The sequence below is a fragment of the Gymnoscopelus microlampas genome (genome assembly GCF_963454915.1).
Source record: "Gymnoscopelus microlampas genome assembly, chromosome: 4".
Classification (NCBI taxonomy): Eukaryota; Metazoa; Chordata; class Actinopteri; order Myctophiformes; family Myctophidae; genus Gymnoscopelus; species Gymnoscopelus microlampas.
Window position 1 is genome coordinate 44,871,841 of NC_139941.1, and position 16,858 is coordinate 44,888,698.

Genomic DNA, 16,858 nt, shown 5'->3' on the forward strand with positions numbered 1-16,858 from the left:
TGATTTTTTTTTTACTGTTAGGATTTAGAAGACATTTGTAAAATCCCCAGAAGCAAAGATTTGAGTTAGAAATGTTTGCTTTAAAAAATATATATATTCAAAGATTTGCCCATGACTTAAAACAAAAAATAGCAGATCTACAAGCTCGTAGCGTGGCACTCGGTGCCACGCTATGAGCTTGTAGATCTGCTATTTTTGAATAGCTAAAGTATAAGATAATGGTTAAAGTGCGTTCCCGGTCTAAATGGGTTAATAAGTGCACTCCGTTTGTTGCGCAAGAAACATCAGTGGAGGGATTGATAAGTGTTTTTTTTCACTGTGTTCCAGAACACACAGAAGAGGGAAGAAAAGTGGCTGCATGGCGCTCTTGGCGAGCATACCGTTGTTATGGAGATTGTGAATCATCTGAGGTGGCACGGAGATGCAGTCCAGGTTGGTCTCTCTCTCCATCTCTGGACCGCAGAAGGTAGAAGCCCTGGACCCTCCTTCCTCCAGAGTCTTCTGCTGGACCTCCAACTCTGAATGACAGGTCAAGTGAGCTCAAGTGATATTTCATTTAACCTGTAACACTTATGTTTATACTTTAAAAAAACACTATAATCCATAAGTATGCCGTCTGTTTCAAATGACTTTTTTTTACTTTGTCAACCAGTCTGTGTCCTACCTAACTGGGTTGACTGTAAGAAGTGAGCGATTACCTCCAACCGCTGAAGATGTACTAATTGAATACCATACAAATTGTTTAAAAATAATGCTTTATTCATTAAAATAAGCCCTGGATTGTAGCTTTAAGGGTTGGACACAAGGCATCGTAAGCAAGCACATCAAAAGCCATTATAATAGCTGTTATCACCAAATATCATAATATATTATAATGCAATGTGAATTCATTTTAGATTAGGCTATGTATTTCCCTTGATCATAAAGCATCGTAAACCATCATAATAATCAAATCACATCACATCAGGAAATGTCACAATAGATTATTGTGTTATTTTTTATATCTTGCATGAACATTTCATGATAAGCTGCTGTTATTTTTTAACACTAGTGGTATATTTATTTCATTTATAACTTAATTTGTTTATAAACAGTAAAGTTACATACAACGCATCACTATAAGTTATTCATGACCAATATGCACTCATATTTTCAAATAAATAAGTATCATTGGACCTGATATGGCAAATTTTGAAGGGTACTTCTTTCTGTTCTCATGGTATATAAGCTTTTCCAAATGCTCAGTAAGGTCCTTTGGGGTTCTTTCTATTGCTTTATGAAGTAATTTGGAATGCATGTAGTTATTTATGGATATACAATTGTTACAGGTAAATATAATCATGTCTCAAACAAAATATATAACCATGTCTCACCGGCATGATGCCATACTGCACAATGTGAGAGAGCTAAATGGTTCGTGAAATAAGACATCGTACACACAAAATGCATGTATTCAGTCTGACCAGAGGCAGGGACAAAAACATCCCTACCAGCCATAAAAATGAATAATCAGAGGAGGGGATATCAGAAGCAAAGGCATGGATTCCCAAATTCATCTATTTGAACCCAGATAAAAGGTTCCTTGTCTTTATTAACTTTTTGTGAGTAAAATACTATAGGAGTAAATCAAATATTGCTACTAAAGATTTCACTGAATGCTTCCCCCCAAAGTAAAGTAGTACACGCGACACTGTGTGAGCTTGTAGACCTATTTTTGAAAATAGGGCTTAAATAGTTAAGGGACTGTGTGTGTGTGTGAGTGTGAGTGTGAGTGTGTGTGTGTGTGTGTGTGTGTGTGTGTGTGTGTGTGTGTGTGTGTGTGTGTGTGTGCCTGCGTGCTCATGTACACTTTTAACTCACTGATGTTGGGAGTGCGAATGAGCAGGCGGTCATCCCCTGCCATCAGCCGAGGGCTCAGCCTGGTCACCATTCGGTCAATACTCTTGACCACGTCCATGGGGCCGCTCACGACCTGAAACACAGGGAGCAGCACTGTCACAGCAAACTGCACTCAACCGATTTGCCCTCCTCCTCGAAAGCCGCCATGAAAGATAGGAGAGGTTTATTTCATTACGGCCTTTCAAAACGAGGCACAATCGCAGCCGCTTTCAACGCGGCTTTTTTTTTTTACCGCCTGCAACAGTCGGCAAGCAGTTTGGCTGGAGAGGGCGCGCACACACCGTTTCAATGAAGAGGGCCTATAATGTGTGGCACAATCATGGATTTTTAGCCCTTGTCTGTTCTGAACTCCCCCGCCCCCCCCTTTATGAATTCAATACACCTCACCTAAGAGCTCATCCCTGCAAAAAGTACTCTCCGAGAGAGACACAGACAGAGAGAGAGAGAGGAGGGAGAGTGGTGGTGGTGGGGGGGGGGGGAAGAAAGAGAGAGAGAGAGAGAGAGAGAGAGAGAGAGAGAGAGAGAGAGAGAGAGAGAGAGAGAGAGAGAGAGAGAGAGAGAGAGAGAGAGAGTTTTGTGTATGAGCCACAGTGTTTCCGTGTTGTTCTTATCCATTCAGTCTGGGCAAAGGTGGCCTTGGAGCTCTGAGAGTCCTTGGGGAGGGCGGGAGGGGGCGGAGGGGGGAGTATTGGCTAGAGGAGGTGAACGCTGATAGAGGCAGAACACTTGCCATGAGGTACAGTAACATCGATGATCTATTCATTTTTATACTTTGTTATAAATGTAAGATTTGTCTTTTATTTGTAAAGTATATTTGAAAAGAGGTGACGTATTAAGAGGCTTGAATGCTGAACGCTATTTACCGCTTGTGAGCCAAGCAAGATTACTTTTTAATATATATATATATGTATGTATATATATATATATATATATATATATATATATATATATATATATATATATATATATATATATATATATATATATATATATATATATATATACACACACACACATAGTATATAATTATATATATAATATTTGAACCCCTCCACCTTCAGACTGGTGATAGTGATGTAAAAACATGTATGCATGTAACCCTACTGACCTCTAGTGGCTCAAACCTGAAACAACAACCTACTCTGAATCTCAGTCAGTGTGTATACTAGTGGTGGAAGAAGTACTCTGATTTTGGAGTATCGTTCTACAAGCTCAAAGCGATCCGCGAGGTAAAGCGGTGTGAGCTTGTAGATCAGGTCCTTTTGGAACATCTAGAAGATGTATTAATAGATACATCATTTATAATTTATCAAAAATCTTGAATAATTTTGAATGTTTTTACACAAATCTTCTCTTCTGTGGGTCCCTCGCACAAAACATCTTCGTATGGGGGTCTGCGGCCAAATAGATATCAATTTGGACATCCCACCTCTACCTTAAATTGCAGGAGTCTCCCGGAAATGGAGCCCACCTACTAAATATATGAACATATATGGCAATTATATGCAACATATATGCTGCGTACTGTATATGCCATATTCAGGTTCATATACGTGCATATATGTGGATTTATAGGACATATATGTGTCATATTTAGATCATATATATACAAATATATTTGTTCATATATTTTCTTGACCTCCCTGAAAAGATTTTTTCCAGGGTGGGATGTCTGGGGTCCTTGGCACGAAAAAGTTAAAGGAGTAGTTCACCCAAAAGACATATTCTATCAATTACACACTTCATGAAGCCTTGAATTCATGGATTTTGTTTTTGTTTTTGACGCATTCCCAAAACAATAATTTAATGAGTCTCCATTGAGTCTCCTACCTGACACTCTGTCGGTCCAATTATTGGCTTAGAAAATGCGACAAAAACTAAAACATCTCCATGAATTCAAGGCTTCATGGGGTGTGTAATTGATAGGAAATAAGTCATTTTCGGGGTGAACTACTCCTTTAATGCACACAGTAATTGAGCAAAGTACACTGCTCAAAATAATTAAGGGAACACTTTGATCCCTTAATTCTTTTGAGCAGTTTTTGTTAGCAATATGTACACAGTTCATGAAAACTCAAAAATAATGAAGAGATCAAAGTGTTCCCTACATTTCTTTGAGCAGTATATTTAGTTACTTTACACCATTGGTTCTCAAAGTGGGGTCCGGGGACCCCCAGGGGTCCTTGACTGAGGGAGTTCCAGGGGGTCCCCAGCTAAATGATAGATTAGGCACCAAATGGACCCTTATAGGTCTGTAACTCTGAGAGTGTACAAATGGTTCCATTTGTACACTCTGAGAGTTAAATTGACATAGATTTTACAACATAAATTGCGGTCCAAGTGATAGAAATGCCATTAAATGGGGGTCTGTAGCCCTAATGCATGTCAAACTGGGGGTCCTTGATATTAAAATGGTAAATAGAATCACTGCTAGAGCCGTAAAAAATCTTCTCTTATGGGGGTCCGTGGCATATCTTTTGAAATGGGGGTCCGCGGGCTAATAAGTGTCAATTTAGGGGTCCTTGGCATGAAAAAGTTTGAGAACCACTGCTTTACACCACTGCTTCATGGTGGATAATATACCTCTTTGATGGCTTGCCACTTGAGGGCGTTGTCCTGGCTGATGATGCTGTCTGCTAGGCTGACAAAGTGCCGGCTGAGCTCCTCAGCGCCGCTGCTGCTGCCGCTGCCATTGACCCCGGCGGAGGAGGAGTCGGAAGGGAAGTCGGCGGCCAAGGACAGCAGCTGGACCAGGGACAACATGTCTCCCGGCTGCAGCCCCTCCTCCTGGGTGTCCTCCAGGGCCTTCCTGGACATGTCCAGCAGATGACACACGCCACCCAAGCTCATCGTCGTCTCCCCCAGCACACCGTCTATTGCCTGGGATCGAAGAAACGCACATGCAGTCACGCACACATTTTTTCAGGATTTTTCAGAAATAGCAGATCTACAAACTCATAGCGCGGCACGAAGTGACGCAACGGACTATGAGCTTGTATATCTGACAATTTTTTAATAGCCAAAGTACAAAATGACACAGATGCTTTCCTGTTTTTAACGGGTTAATACAGTGGACACACGTGCACAATCGTATGCATCATGCACGTACAACCACACATACAGGCATGGATCACAAATCCATCCATTCATCCATCACACACACGTACACGCACACACACACACACACACGCACACACACACACACACGCACACACGCACGCACGCACGCACGCACGCACACGCACACATCAAGTTCATTAGTAGTAGTTATCGACTGAGATGCATGTTGTGATGTTTTGACATGGATCACAACTTTACAAGGGTATTATTATTTTATCATGAAATGCTGTTACGGTCCAATACGTGAATTATTAATTGTTTTTGTCTTGTTGAACCTGTAACAATATTTATTAAGGATTAACGGGTTGCATAACACCTTAGTATTAGATTTCTGTCCGGTTGATTGGTGCTATGACACTTCCAAGTTCCAATACAATATAATGTGAGCAGCACATGTGGTCAATGAGTTGATAGGGTAGCTAGGAAGAATTTCCACACGGACATGATCCACTGAGACAAGTGGATCATATCGCTCCCTACTCACTACAGTGCACTATGTAGTGATTACGGCATTTTGTAGAGGTGTTCGAGTGTACAGTATAGTGACGATTATTATACCCTATTTAGTGGACTCATTTTATCCCACAATGCATCATGAAAAGTAGGCTACAGCGATGGTCACTATCGCAAATCCTACATACCATCATGTATTGCAGCAATGATGTCATTAACGGTGACCTGTGTAGAGTCCGAAATGTGCATTTTTGAGTGGTGCCAACCACTCCTATATCTGACTTTGTCTGTGTGTCTGTCCGTATGTCCAATAAACAAACATTGATGACAACATCAATACGGGGCTCATCAAAGGCACCACTCTCTTCACACAGGGTGTGATTTTTGAGTGGTGCCAACCACTCCTATACGTGACTTTGTCCATATGTATGTATGTCTGTCCAATAAACAAACATTGATGACAACACGGGTGATGACAATACGGGGCTCATCAAAGGCACCACTCTCTTCACACAGGGTGTGATTTTTATTTTGCTGATGAGTTATGATAGTCTCCTACATAGAACTCCCTAAATAGCAGAACACAGAGCCATGGGACCATGCCAGCAAAGTCATGATACGCTGGCATGGTATTATCAAAAGAATGCTGTTTTTAGTTCTTTCTTTCTGTGATAGAATGCAGAATGAATAAGCTTGCACGTCGATTCATAACGTCTGAGGGCCCTAGACATGAAAACAAATGAGTAATAGTGTTGAACCTAGCTTGGTTATGGTCTATCCATATGCACGCACGATCCATGCGTGCATATGGATACGGCATTGGGTCCTGACTTTAAGGTCAAAGCCACATTTGGGTGCAAATAGTTTAAACTAAATGGCTGAATACCTGTCACAGTGGTTGGTTGGTAGGGGAGAAAAATGGTTTGCAGCCACATGGGTCAAATTTAGCAGGTGTAACCATGCACCCTGGCTACACCTCATCATGTTTTTTGGCTGACCTGAAAAGTCCAGTGCTACCCTGCACTAAAAGGCAGGTGTTGTACATTATGGGAAACCTTCACCCTGCTGCTGGAACATCCACAGAGACCACCCGCACCTTATCAAGTCATATGCCACATTCATACAACCAGGAAACCTTGACTTTTACAGTGCTAATACGTCACACGAGTTGTCTTCTTCTTTGCAGTGTTAATAACTGACATGACTGGCCCTTTTTAAAGTCCACGGATCAAGGATTTGCTTTGAAATATCCTGCCCGAACTCACAATCATAGTCAATAGTTTTAAATCCATTATTAAAACTTCCCATCACACCTAGATCAATGGAGCTCATAGAACTGTGGAGAGCTTTACAGAACAGCGTTCAAGCTTTACAGAACAGCGAAAGAAAGAAAGAAAGAAAGAAAGAAAGAAAGAAAGAAAGAAAGAAAGAAAGAAACTACGAACATAGTGTATTTTTTTTAAAGTCATGGTAACGTCACATATGATGTAACCACGTCTTGTGCGCACGAATACGGAAGGAAGAAAGATAAAAAGAAAGAAAGAAAACAAAAGAAATAATGTGAGTACGAAAGTGAAAGGAGGTGTTAATTGATTTGTCTTACGTGGGAGTTGTTGGTTAGATTCATCAGGTGGTCCATGAAGGCAGTAGGTTGAGAGCTCTGATTCTTAGCTATCTCCGTCATCTTGAGGTAACGCTCTATGATAAAGACCACATAACATCAATACGGTATATATACACAGGTACAGTATACGTGTATGCATGTATATATATATATATATATATATATACAGTGTACATATATATATATACATATATATATATATATATATTTTATATTTAATTATATGATATACTATATTTAATAAATACCCTTTGTTTTGCCGTTTTCATTTTTTTTTTCTTCACAGAATCAAACATTTTATGGTCATGATTCACCAGGACCCTGGATGGCTTGATTCTAGGCTTAAAATAATTGATAAAAATATTTTTGGAAATGTCAATGGGAAAAATGCATTGAGTATTTTGAAGTGGAACCAGAAAATGGCCGCCACTGCTATGCCCCATATGAACATTGTGAACTGTATGTTCAACGTGTTTTCAACACATTTTAACAAAGCCAATATGATTCCTTTCCAAATCAACGTCCATCTTCTGAAGTACAGTAGTGCATTGCATGCATGCAGGATAAACATTAGCTACTCCTGATTGATGGGAACTGACACTACTATGATAATGATGTACTCTATAGGCCAGGGAGGGGCACATGAGAGTACAAAGAAGGAGAGCTTTTAATACCTTAACCACTTAAACTCTAGTTGACAAGGGTCACCCAGGGGTCTATAATTGGTCTCCTCCTTCTTTTTACGCTCTACACCAAATCTTTGCTAGTATGACATGCCCACAATGTACATTTCTTGGACTAAAACTACTTTCACAAACTAAATAAAAACGAAGCTTTGAGGACTAAAACTAAGACTAAATATACTGACCATTTCGTCAACAAATAAAAACTAGACTAAAACCTTAGGGAGGGACTAGTAGAGAAGAGATCCAGTAGAACTAAGCGAAGACATTTTATGCTTGGTTGTGTGCGGGTGTCATGCTCCGAAAATAGCCGATCTACAAGCTCACAACAAGCTTGTAGATCTGCTATTTTCGGCACGCAGCTAAGTACTGTATAAATCAGGCATTACGACGCCATCGCAGCTGGCCAAAACACATTTTAGTCGACTAATCAACTGTAGATTTAGTTGACTAAAATCTTATAATATTTAGTCAACTAAAACTAGACTAAAACTGAAACAATGCAGATGACTAAAATATGACTGAAACTAAATGGAATTTTATTCAAAAGACTATGATACTACTACTAAATACTACATCAAAATTAATGTCAACATCCCAGAGCAGGGATGCTAGGGTTCACGTGGTAAAAATTATGGACAATCTTTACAACAAAAGTTGTCCGTTTAGCCTTAATGTCTGACTGTACCTCGTACTGTTTACATTTCTCACCAATAAAGTATACAATCAATCAATCAACCCTTTTACAGGCAGTTAACAGCGTGCTCACCTCGGCTGCTCCTGCAGATGAAGGGCAGTGGTTTGGAGCAGTCCACCAGACCATACAGAGGATGCTGTAGTTCTGGCCAGCTGTCCAGCACCCTGCAGCCCTGCAGCTCTCTCTGCTGTTGACCCACCACTGCTCACATAATAACACACATATAGAATGGAAGACAATATTAATATAGAGCGCAATCTCAGACAGACTCACACGCACGCACGCACGCGCAGTCCTCTCTCCTTACACCCACAAACACAATCAATCACATACTGTACTTTGCAGAGATGCACATGCACGCCTTGATGCAAGAATACACACACACACACACACACACACACACACACACACACACACACACACACACACACACACACACACAGAGACATGGTCATTATATGAGAATATCTATATATGCAATTTCATGTTCATGGAGATGTATTATAATATGTATGTGATGTATGTATAATATTGATAATATTTTCACCGTTATGTGGTTCCATTAGTTTTGTATTTCAAGCAGCACTATGTAGTTTGGGGTATCAGTGGCCACTTTGGACAAAATAACATGGCAGCCAACGTCTTTGACTTCATTACCCAAGAGTCTCTGCAAGCATGTCCGGTAAGGACACGCTGTGATTGGCCAGTCGTCACTTTGACTGGCAGTTCTGCATTGGTGCCTTGGCAAGTGCCATGATAAAACGCATTGTCTCCCATACATAGTAATACAGTCAAGCCCCTAACATGGACCCCCCCCGAGTCTATACATTTATGGAAGGATCATTGCTAATGCTTAAACATGTCTTTTTTCTTTCTTTCTTTTTCCTTTATTTATTCAGGGAAACCCATTGAGAGCAAGCTCTCTTTTTCAAGGACGCCCTGATAACAAACATTTGAATCACATTACAATGTCACAACTTTGACAATGTAACTTTATAATTTTGTGGGACATAAATGTATAGTAAAATATAATATATTTTATATATATACTTAAGCTATTTTGGGGCAAAATATTTATTGATTGGGCGGTACCCACCCGGCCAATCAATAAATACTCCTCAATGGTCTTCTGAGGTCAAAGTCAATACAAACGTTTCTTGACTTTGAAGAAGGCCGTTAGGCCGAAACGTCAGTCAATGATTGCATATTGTGCCAAATTGTTCTAAAAACATTTCACTCTTTTAAGTTTATTCCCAGTGATCAACACCTCATCACAACCTTTGGTACGTGGGTTACCTTTCCTGCTATGTAATGACCATAGACTAAAAAAGAAATGGACAAAGTGACGCCCATAGACTCTACCAACCGTAAATGAAGCCTATTTTTCAACGGTCCGAATACGTTGAAATACACAAATAAGAAACCGGAAATTAATGAATGCTATAGGTTGGGACCAGAGCGGGGGTGGGGAATGAATGCTATTGGTTGTGTAGCTTGTCAATCAAATCATCCCATGGTAGCCACGCCCCTCCTACAGCATACCCTACTTTATCATCAATTTGAAAATAAATGGGACCATAATTGACCTAAACACATACCATGGTGATTGAAAGAAGACTTTAAACTAGCTACTGGAAGCCCATACTATTTATGACAAGGTTTATTAAGGTAATAAAATCTAGTGTAAAGTTCGGCAAAAACCCATCCGCTTGAATAGAGCCCATATGAACTGTCACTTCCTATACAGCCTCAATTTACAACTCAGGAGCTGGCCCCTTGGTAATGACAATGCCCAAAATAGCAATGCCAGGTTGAAAGCAGCGTTGCCATATTTTGCAAGAGAATCAAGCGACCAGGTCTACGGAAACCAGTTTCACCACTTACATCGGCTATTCAAAAAGTCTTGAAAAGGGGTGCAGATGGCCTGGTGGTTAAGGTGTATATACCACATATATCTCTGGTTCGAATCCAGAGCCCGACGGCCTTTGCTGCGTGTCACTCCCTGTCTCTCTCTCCCTGCTTCCTTCACACTACTACTATCCAATAAAGGCAGAAAAGCCCCCCAAAAAAATTATCTTATAAGAAAAGTTAAATATTTTTGAAACACTTTAACAACACAAATCTTGTATGGGGGGTACCTGGCACAAAATATTTTTAGATGGGTATCTACGGCTAAATACATATCAATTTGGGCGTCTGTGACATGAAAAGGTTTCAGAACAACTGGTTTAAACAACATTAGGAAGGAAGCCCAAATAAGCAGCTACACTTTAGAACAGGGGTCTTCAACAGGGGGTCCGGGACCCCTAGGGGGTCCTCAGAGCTACTATAGGGGGTCCGCCAAATCTTCGTGTGATAGGATTTAGTTTTTTACATTTTTACACTTGAACCCTAGAATTCCTTTTCTGTGGGGAACATTAGCCAAAAATAGCAGATCTACAAGCTCTCAACGCCTCGCGCTGCGAGGCGTTGAGAGCTTGTAGATCGGCTATTTTTGGCAAAGAGGCTATAGGTGTAGAGGGAAAAAAGAGCAGACTAAGTAAAAAAAAAACTTTGATCTGAAATTTTATACAATATAGAGTAGGGGGTCCCTGCTTCATCTCTCTCTCAGCTAGGGGGTCCTTGGCCTGAAAACGTTGAAGACCCCTGCTTTAGAAACAAGCCCCCCCAAAAAAGCAACCTGCAACTACCAATATTTGCAGGCGACTAAAACATTTAAAGCCGCTTAGAATATGCAGACATGGCAACACTGCTTGAAAGCAGTCAAAAAAGCACTGGAAACAACCTCAATCTGTCATTGTCACACACTAAAAAAACAAAACACAAAACAATTTAGCTAAATGAGTATGCTCTTCACATGGTAATAAACCTCACTCAGTGCACACAGTAATAAAATGTTTTGTTATGCTCAAATGTCTCAAACCCTATTCTTCTTGCATCTGTGGGAATCCCCTCCCCAGTGGTGGAAAGTAACTAAGTACATTTACTCAAGTACTGTACTTAAGTACAATTTTGAGGTATTTCCAATTTTCGATACTTTAACTTCTACTCCATTACATCTCAGAGGCAAATATTCTACTTTATAGTTACTAGTTATGCTGTAGATTTGGATTCTTATTACAAAACATACATAGGCCTAATACAACCACTTCAGCCACTCCGACTATTTGAAAATAGCCGATCTACAAGCTCAAAACCCGTTGCATCTGCTATTTTCAAAATATTTTTTATACATTTTGAAAACTTCTGCGTAATGAGTAGCTTACTCAGTTTTGGTACCTTAAGTATACTTTGATGCCAATACTTGTGTACTGTATGCACATTTTGAATGTGCACAAGCACATTTTGAATACTGCGGCTTTTACTTGTAACAGAGTTTTTCTACATTGTGGTGTTGATACTTTTACTTGAGTAAAAACATTTGAGTGCTTCTTCCACCACTGGTGGGAATCCCCTCCCTCCCTCCCTCCCTCCCAGCTGTGATCCACCCTGGGCAGTCATCCATGCTAACATGTTTCCTCCAGTGTTGGGGGGTCTCAGGGTGGGTGTGTTAGGGGTCTCACACTAACCGGGTTAACAGGGCTCTTTAGGGGGGAAATCACCCAGAATGATTTCATTGGCGGGACACACAGGAGCTGGAAAGTACGGGTGGATCTGAGGGTATGGTCGTGAAATCAAAAGAAACCTAGACTTTCCCATTGGAAATTAATGGGATTTTTTCATGCCACTGGTTGGGACATTTTAGAATGACAATACACTATAAATGCCATTATGCCATAGATCTTACATCGCAAAAGAAGGAGGAGGAGGATCTAACTGATAATAGATTAGTAACAGATTAGCTAGATTTGTCACAATCTGTCTCCAATAAAAGTCAAAAGGCCATGAAGGGCCATCACAACCTAGGGTGCAAAGAGATGTGTTTCATATTCTCTCTCTCTCTCTCTCTCTCTCTCTCCCAGAGCAACGTACAATGAGTGCAACTGAATAAACGTGAACTTGATTAGCAAGACAAAATCAAACAATGAATTTTCAAACTACAAACCCAGGCAATAGATATAACAATTTGTCTTGAACTTAGAATAGCTTATTTTTGCTATGTAGGTATAAGAAAAACAAGTTAATGAGAAAGGTGTTATTTTTATAAACCCCTTCACAGTGTGAATGAATGTGTTGTGTGTAGGCTCACTGTACCTGGGCAGAAGATCATGGCTGGTACCTCTTTCACCACAGAGTGAAAGCTGATGTTATTGGTGTTCCACCTGAAGAGCACTTCCTGTGTCAGGGGCAAGCATGCATTGAGTGCTTCTAGCTGCCCTCTCTCCAAGGAGATATTCCAAATGTTCAGGTCGGTCATATTTCCAACAAAGGGTTCCGTGAAATTCCCCCCAAACGAGTCCTGGTCCTGACCCAGGATGAGTATCCCGTGTGCATGGATGTCCCTGGGCGTGTCCGTCCCAGAGCCCGTGTCTCTCCTCTGGCCGTCCACATAGATGGCCCAGCGGCCGTCGCTCCTGCGCCAGGTGACGCACAGGTGGTGCCACGCCCCGTCGTTGGGCAAGAACGACTTATACGGGCGGTGCTGCCCGTGGATGATGAGCGCCAGCAGAATCCGCTGTCCCTTCTTGTCCACCTGGCCACGTAGCTGGAACTCGTTGGTGAAGACGGGCGCGGCGTAGGAGAAGATGGTGGACACCTCGTCCCACTCCGGGTCCCACTGAACCCGCATGCACACGCTCACGGCCGGCAGGGCGGGGAACGACATGTTGACGCGAGCGAAGCCCTTCGGGGATTCCCTGGGGAAGTTCAGAGCTGGAAACTGCGAATCTGCAGCAAAGGGGCATGAAGGAGAACCATTGACTCATCTGTACATTTTGGTGATATATACTTCTTAGAGAATGTTGCTGAGTCCTCATGCTCATTTTCAGCTCACAGTCATAGTATCACCACACTCAGACACAGCTGGGAGCTGCCAAGCACAAACAACGGTCTAGTTCACCTACAGCAGTGGTTTTCAACCTTTTTCGCATCAAGGACCCCCAAATTGACACATATTAGCCCAGGGACCCCCATTTGAAAAGATATGCCAGGGACTCAACCATTTAGATTTCTTGGGGGTCCCAATCTACACTGTATCACCATCATCGGTGTTCATTTAACTCTGAGAGTGTACAAATGGAACCAAATGGACCCGTTAGGGTCCATTTGGTTCCATTTGTACACTCTCAGAGTTACAGACATATGAGGGACAATTTGGTTGCCAACTATTAGTTTGGCTGGGGACCCCCTGGAACCCCCTCAAGGACCACTGGTGGTCCCCGGACCACTGGTTGAAAACCCCTGATCTACAGCATTCGGAGATTAAGTGCTTTGTTCAACCACTAAAGCCATATATAATTTGTCATACAACAATCTACAAGCTCACAACACGTGGCAATGTGATGCATTGTGAGCTTGTAGATCTACTATTTATGCTATTTTATAAAAATCAAAATTTATAAAAAAGAAGAAATTGGTGGGAAAGAGTGCTATCAAAGAGATTAACTACAGCGTAAGCACTGCACGGAGGCTCCACTCACATTGCCTTGCGAGGGCGATGGGCTTGGAGAGAGCTTTGCTGGGGGGGTCCTTAACCCAGACAGGAGAGTGGAGGCCAGCCTGCTTGTGCAGCTCCCAGACCCCCTGCTGATCCTCTAGCTGACCAGGGCTGACCAGGGAGCTGAAACGTCCCGTGCAGAAGCTGTCCGCCCTGGAGAAGGGCAAGGAGTCGTTGATGAGCTGGAAGGCCCATTCTGGTGTGAGGTGGACCAGTCGCTTGTCTTCCGCTGGGTAAGGAAACACACACACAACAGGGACGAAATGCAAGATTTAATCCGCTGTCATAAGATGATATGACATATAGTTATTGCGTGTGGGATAAAATGTCATCGCAGGAGCAAATTATAATGTTAATATAGATTATATTGCAGATATGTTCATTATGCTAATACAGTTTTACCATACTGATAAAAAAGGTCTGTGTAATTAAGCAAAATGTCAGTCAAATATTATTCTGAATGGGTGGAAACTGATTGGATAGAAAATGTAAAAAAATGAATTATTAAAGAGTGACCTGTTCGGGAATTGAAAACTGTTAAATAACCAGTATTTAGTTAATGCCAGGAGCATCACTCACCATGTGGGCCCATCCCTTTGTCAGCATGTGTTGGTTCCCCCATGCACAGCACCTTCAGAAAGGAAAAGTTACAGTAGTGTTTACTTTATTACAGTAAATGTCACCGTGCAACAGATACAATCAGACTTGATATTTGAACAGATTCATTATTATGTGAGATATGATATCATCCCCCATTTGAAAAGGAAAAAGACTACCATGCTAACACATTTTCCGTTATATACAATCCGTTATGGGTTAAGGTTGCCAATCATCTTTGAGACTTTGCGTATAAATAGTTCTGTATGAAAAAGTTACCATTATTGATTACCTAAATGTCAGTGTTATACAAGTATCTTCATAGCAAATACGCATTCCAGAACAGACATTGTTTAAAAGCAAAAACAACTTTATTTGTGTCATAATGTGGAAAGGAGGAGTTATTACCAGAATTGAAAAGAGCAGAAGCCCAACCAGCATAGTAGCAGTCATCTCTGAGCTGGTGTGATCCCAGACTGAAATAAAACAACTTAAAAGTTTATTTCACAAAGAACATTTCAAATAATTTCAAACCAGACATCTGTGAACTGTATTTCACAGTCAAATAAATCTAAGAGAAACATACAAAAGCGTTCTGGCTATTGTATGGTAATCGGTCCCTCATATCCAATTACACTCTTTAAATGAAACGTATGCGTGCACATGACAAGACAGAATACAGCCTAGAATTAGAATACATTAGACCAGCGGTTCTCAAAGTGGATTTGAGGGACTCTCGGGGGGTCTAAATTGACCCTTACAAGTATGTAACTCTGACGGTATACAAATGGAACCAAATGGACCCTAACGGGTCCATTTGGTTCCATTTGTATACCGTCAGAGTTAAGGGGAGACCTTGAAATGTAACATTTTGAGAACCATTGCATTAGACCACAGGACAAGAGGTTAGCATATTCCATAATAGGGAGAGAGTCCATGCTTACTGTAGCTCGGCAGTCACCGGGTTCCCTTGGTTGAAGAATCTCAACGTTTACTTCAAGATGGCAAAAACGGTGGTGGTTTGTAATCTGGCCACAATTCCACAACATGCACGGGACGAGCAGACCCCAGTCCAGTCCAGTCGCCTCATCAAATGTCTGCCCCGGCCTGATGTTCAGCATGTCCAGAGCAGCCTGTTCTTCCCAACTAGAGGGATACCGTATAGAAGCAGCTCTAACCAGAGAACAGAGCAGAGAGATCACAGTGTGTGTGTCTATCCAGCAGTCCCTGTGTACCTCCTGGCTCTCCCCCAAATAACCCACCCCTCACCTCCCTCCCACCCCACCCCAACACACACAGCACCTCCCAGCACCCTGAATCCCAGCCCCGGCTTTGTCGTGCAAATAGGGTCATTTTTTAAAAGAACCTTACTTACGCAAGCAAGTGTCAAGCATTCAAGGCTCAGAGAGTTCATCAAGCCCGGCGGGGCGGCGGGCATTTTTACCACATGCGCTCTTATTTATGCCGTCTATAGGGCACTCTAAAGTTAATTTAAAGATGTCTTTATTGGTGTACTTCATGGTCAATAAAAGTGTGTTACTAGCCGTGTAATCAGTGTACTGTACGCCAGTAAAGATTGGACCGCTTTTGTCCAGCACTTGTGTGACCTGCTTGGGCACCTCTTGAGGAATCTGTTCACAGAACAATAGTGTCTTTAGACCATAGACTGGTGTGTGTACTGACATTCACAGGTTATGCTGTAGGATACTGTACTGTATACAAATCTAAATAAGTGTTGGAAAATGGTCTATTTCTAACACTTCTGCATACCACACACGCACGCACGCACGCATGCACGCACACACGCACGCACGCACGCACGCACGCACGCACGCACGCAAGCACGCACACACGCACACACGCATACACGTACACTTCAGGGGGACAAAAGCCATGACATCACTAATTCCCAGAGTAAACTGATCAAAATGACAAAAAACTGATTAAGACAAAGGAAGCTATTAGTATTCTCTGTGGGTATGAACGTGTGTGAAAGACACTCCACAGGCGCAAATCAACAAATGTCGGATCTAAGCTGAAAGGGGCTTTGGGTGCCTCTCACTCCATAGTCTTCCACTCCTATAGGACGTCAGCTTTTCTAAACAACAAGGCAACTCATCCAATCGCACCGTGGTTTAAACACTGCTGACAACGTCAGCATTTTACTTGCCAAATGTTCTTCTTTTTTA

The 16,858-nt window shown here is 41.7% G+C and overlaps 1 protein-coding gene across 1 annotated transcript in view; it reads right to left on the reverse strand.

Moving 5' to 3' along the window:
* Positions 1 to 14,736, reverse strand: part of adgrd2 (adhesion G protein-coupled receptor D2) — a gene marked incomplete at its 3' end in the record, with an annotated part of 32,642 nt that extends 17,906 nt beyond the window's left edge. Inside the window, exons 1-8 of the mRNA XM_084055512.1 lie at positions 14,652 to 14,736; positions 14,056 to 14,301; positions 12,671 to 13,303; positions 8,549 to 8,677; positions 7,076 to 7,170; positions 4,483 to 4,779; positions 1,861 to 1,972; positions 381 to 518 (exon numbers count right to left, since the gene is read on the reverse strand). Of these exons, the coding sequence (XP_083911638.1) occupies positions 381 to 518; positions 1,861 to 1,972; positions 4,483 to 4,779; positions 7,076 to 7,170; positions 8,549 to 8,677; positions 12,671 to 13,303; positions 14,056 to 14,301; positions 14,652 to 14,694 (1,693 nt within the window). The 5' untranslated portion in view covers positions 14,695 to 14,736. The remainder of the gene's footprint in view (positions 1 to 380; positions 519 to 1,860; positions 1,973 to 4,482; positions 4,780 to 7,075; positions 7,171 to 8,548; positions 8,678 to 12,670; positions 13,304 to 14,055; positions 14,302 to 14,651) is intronic.
* Positions 14,737 to 16,858: the final 2,122 nt, after the last annotated feature.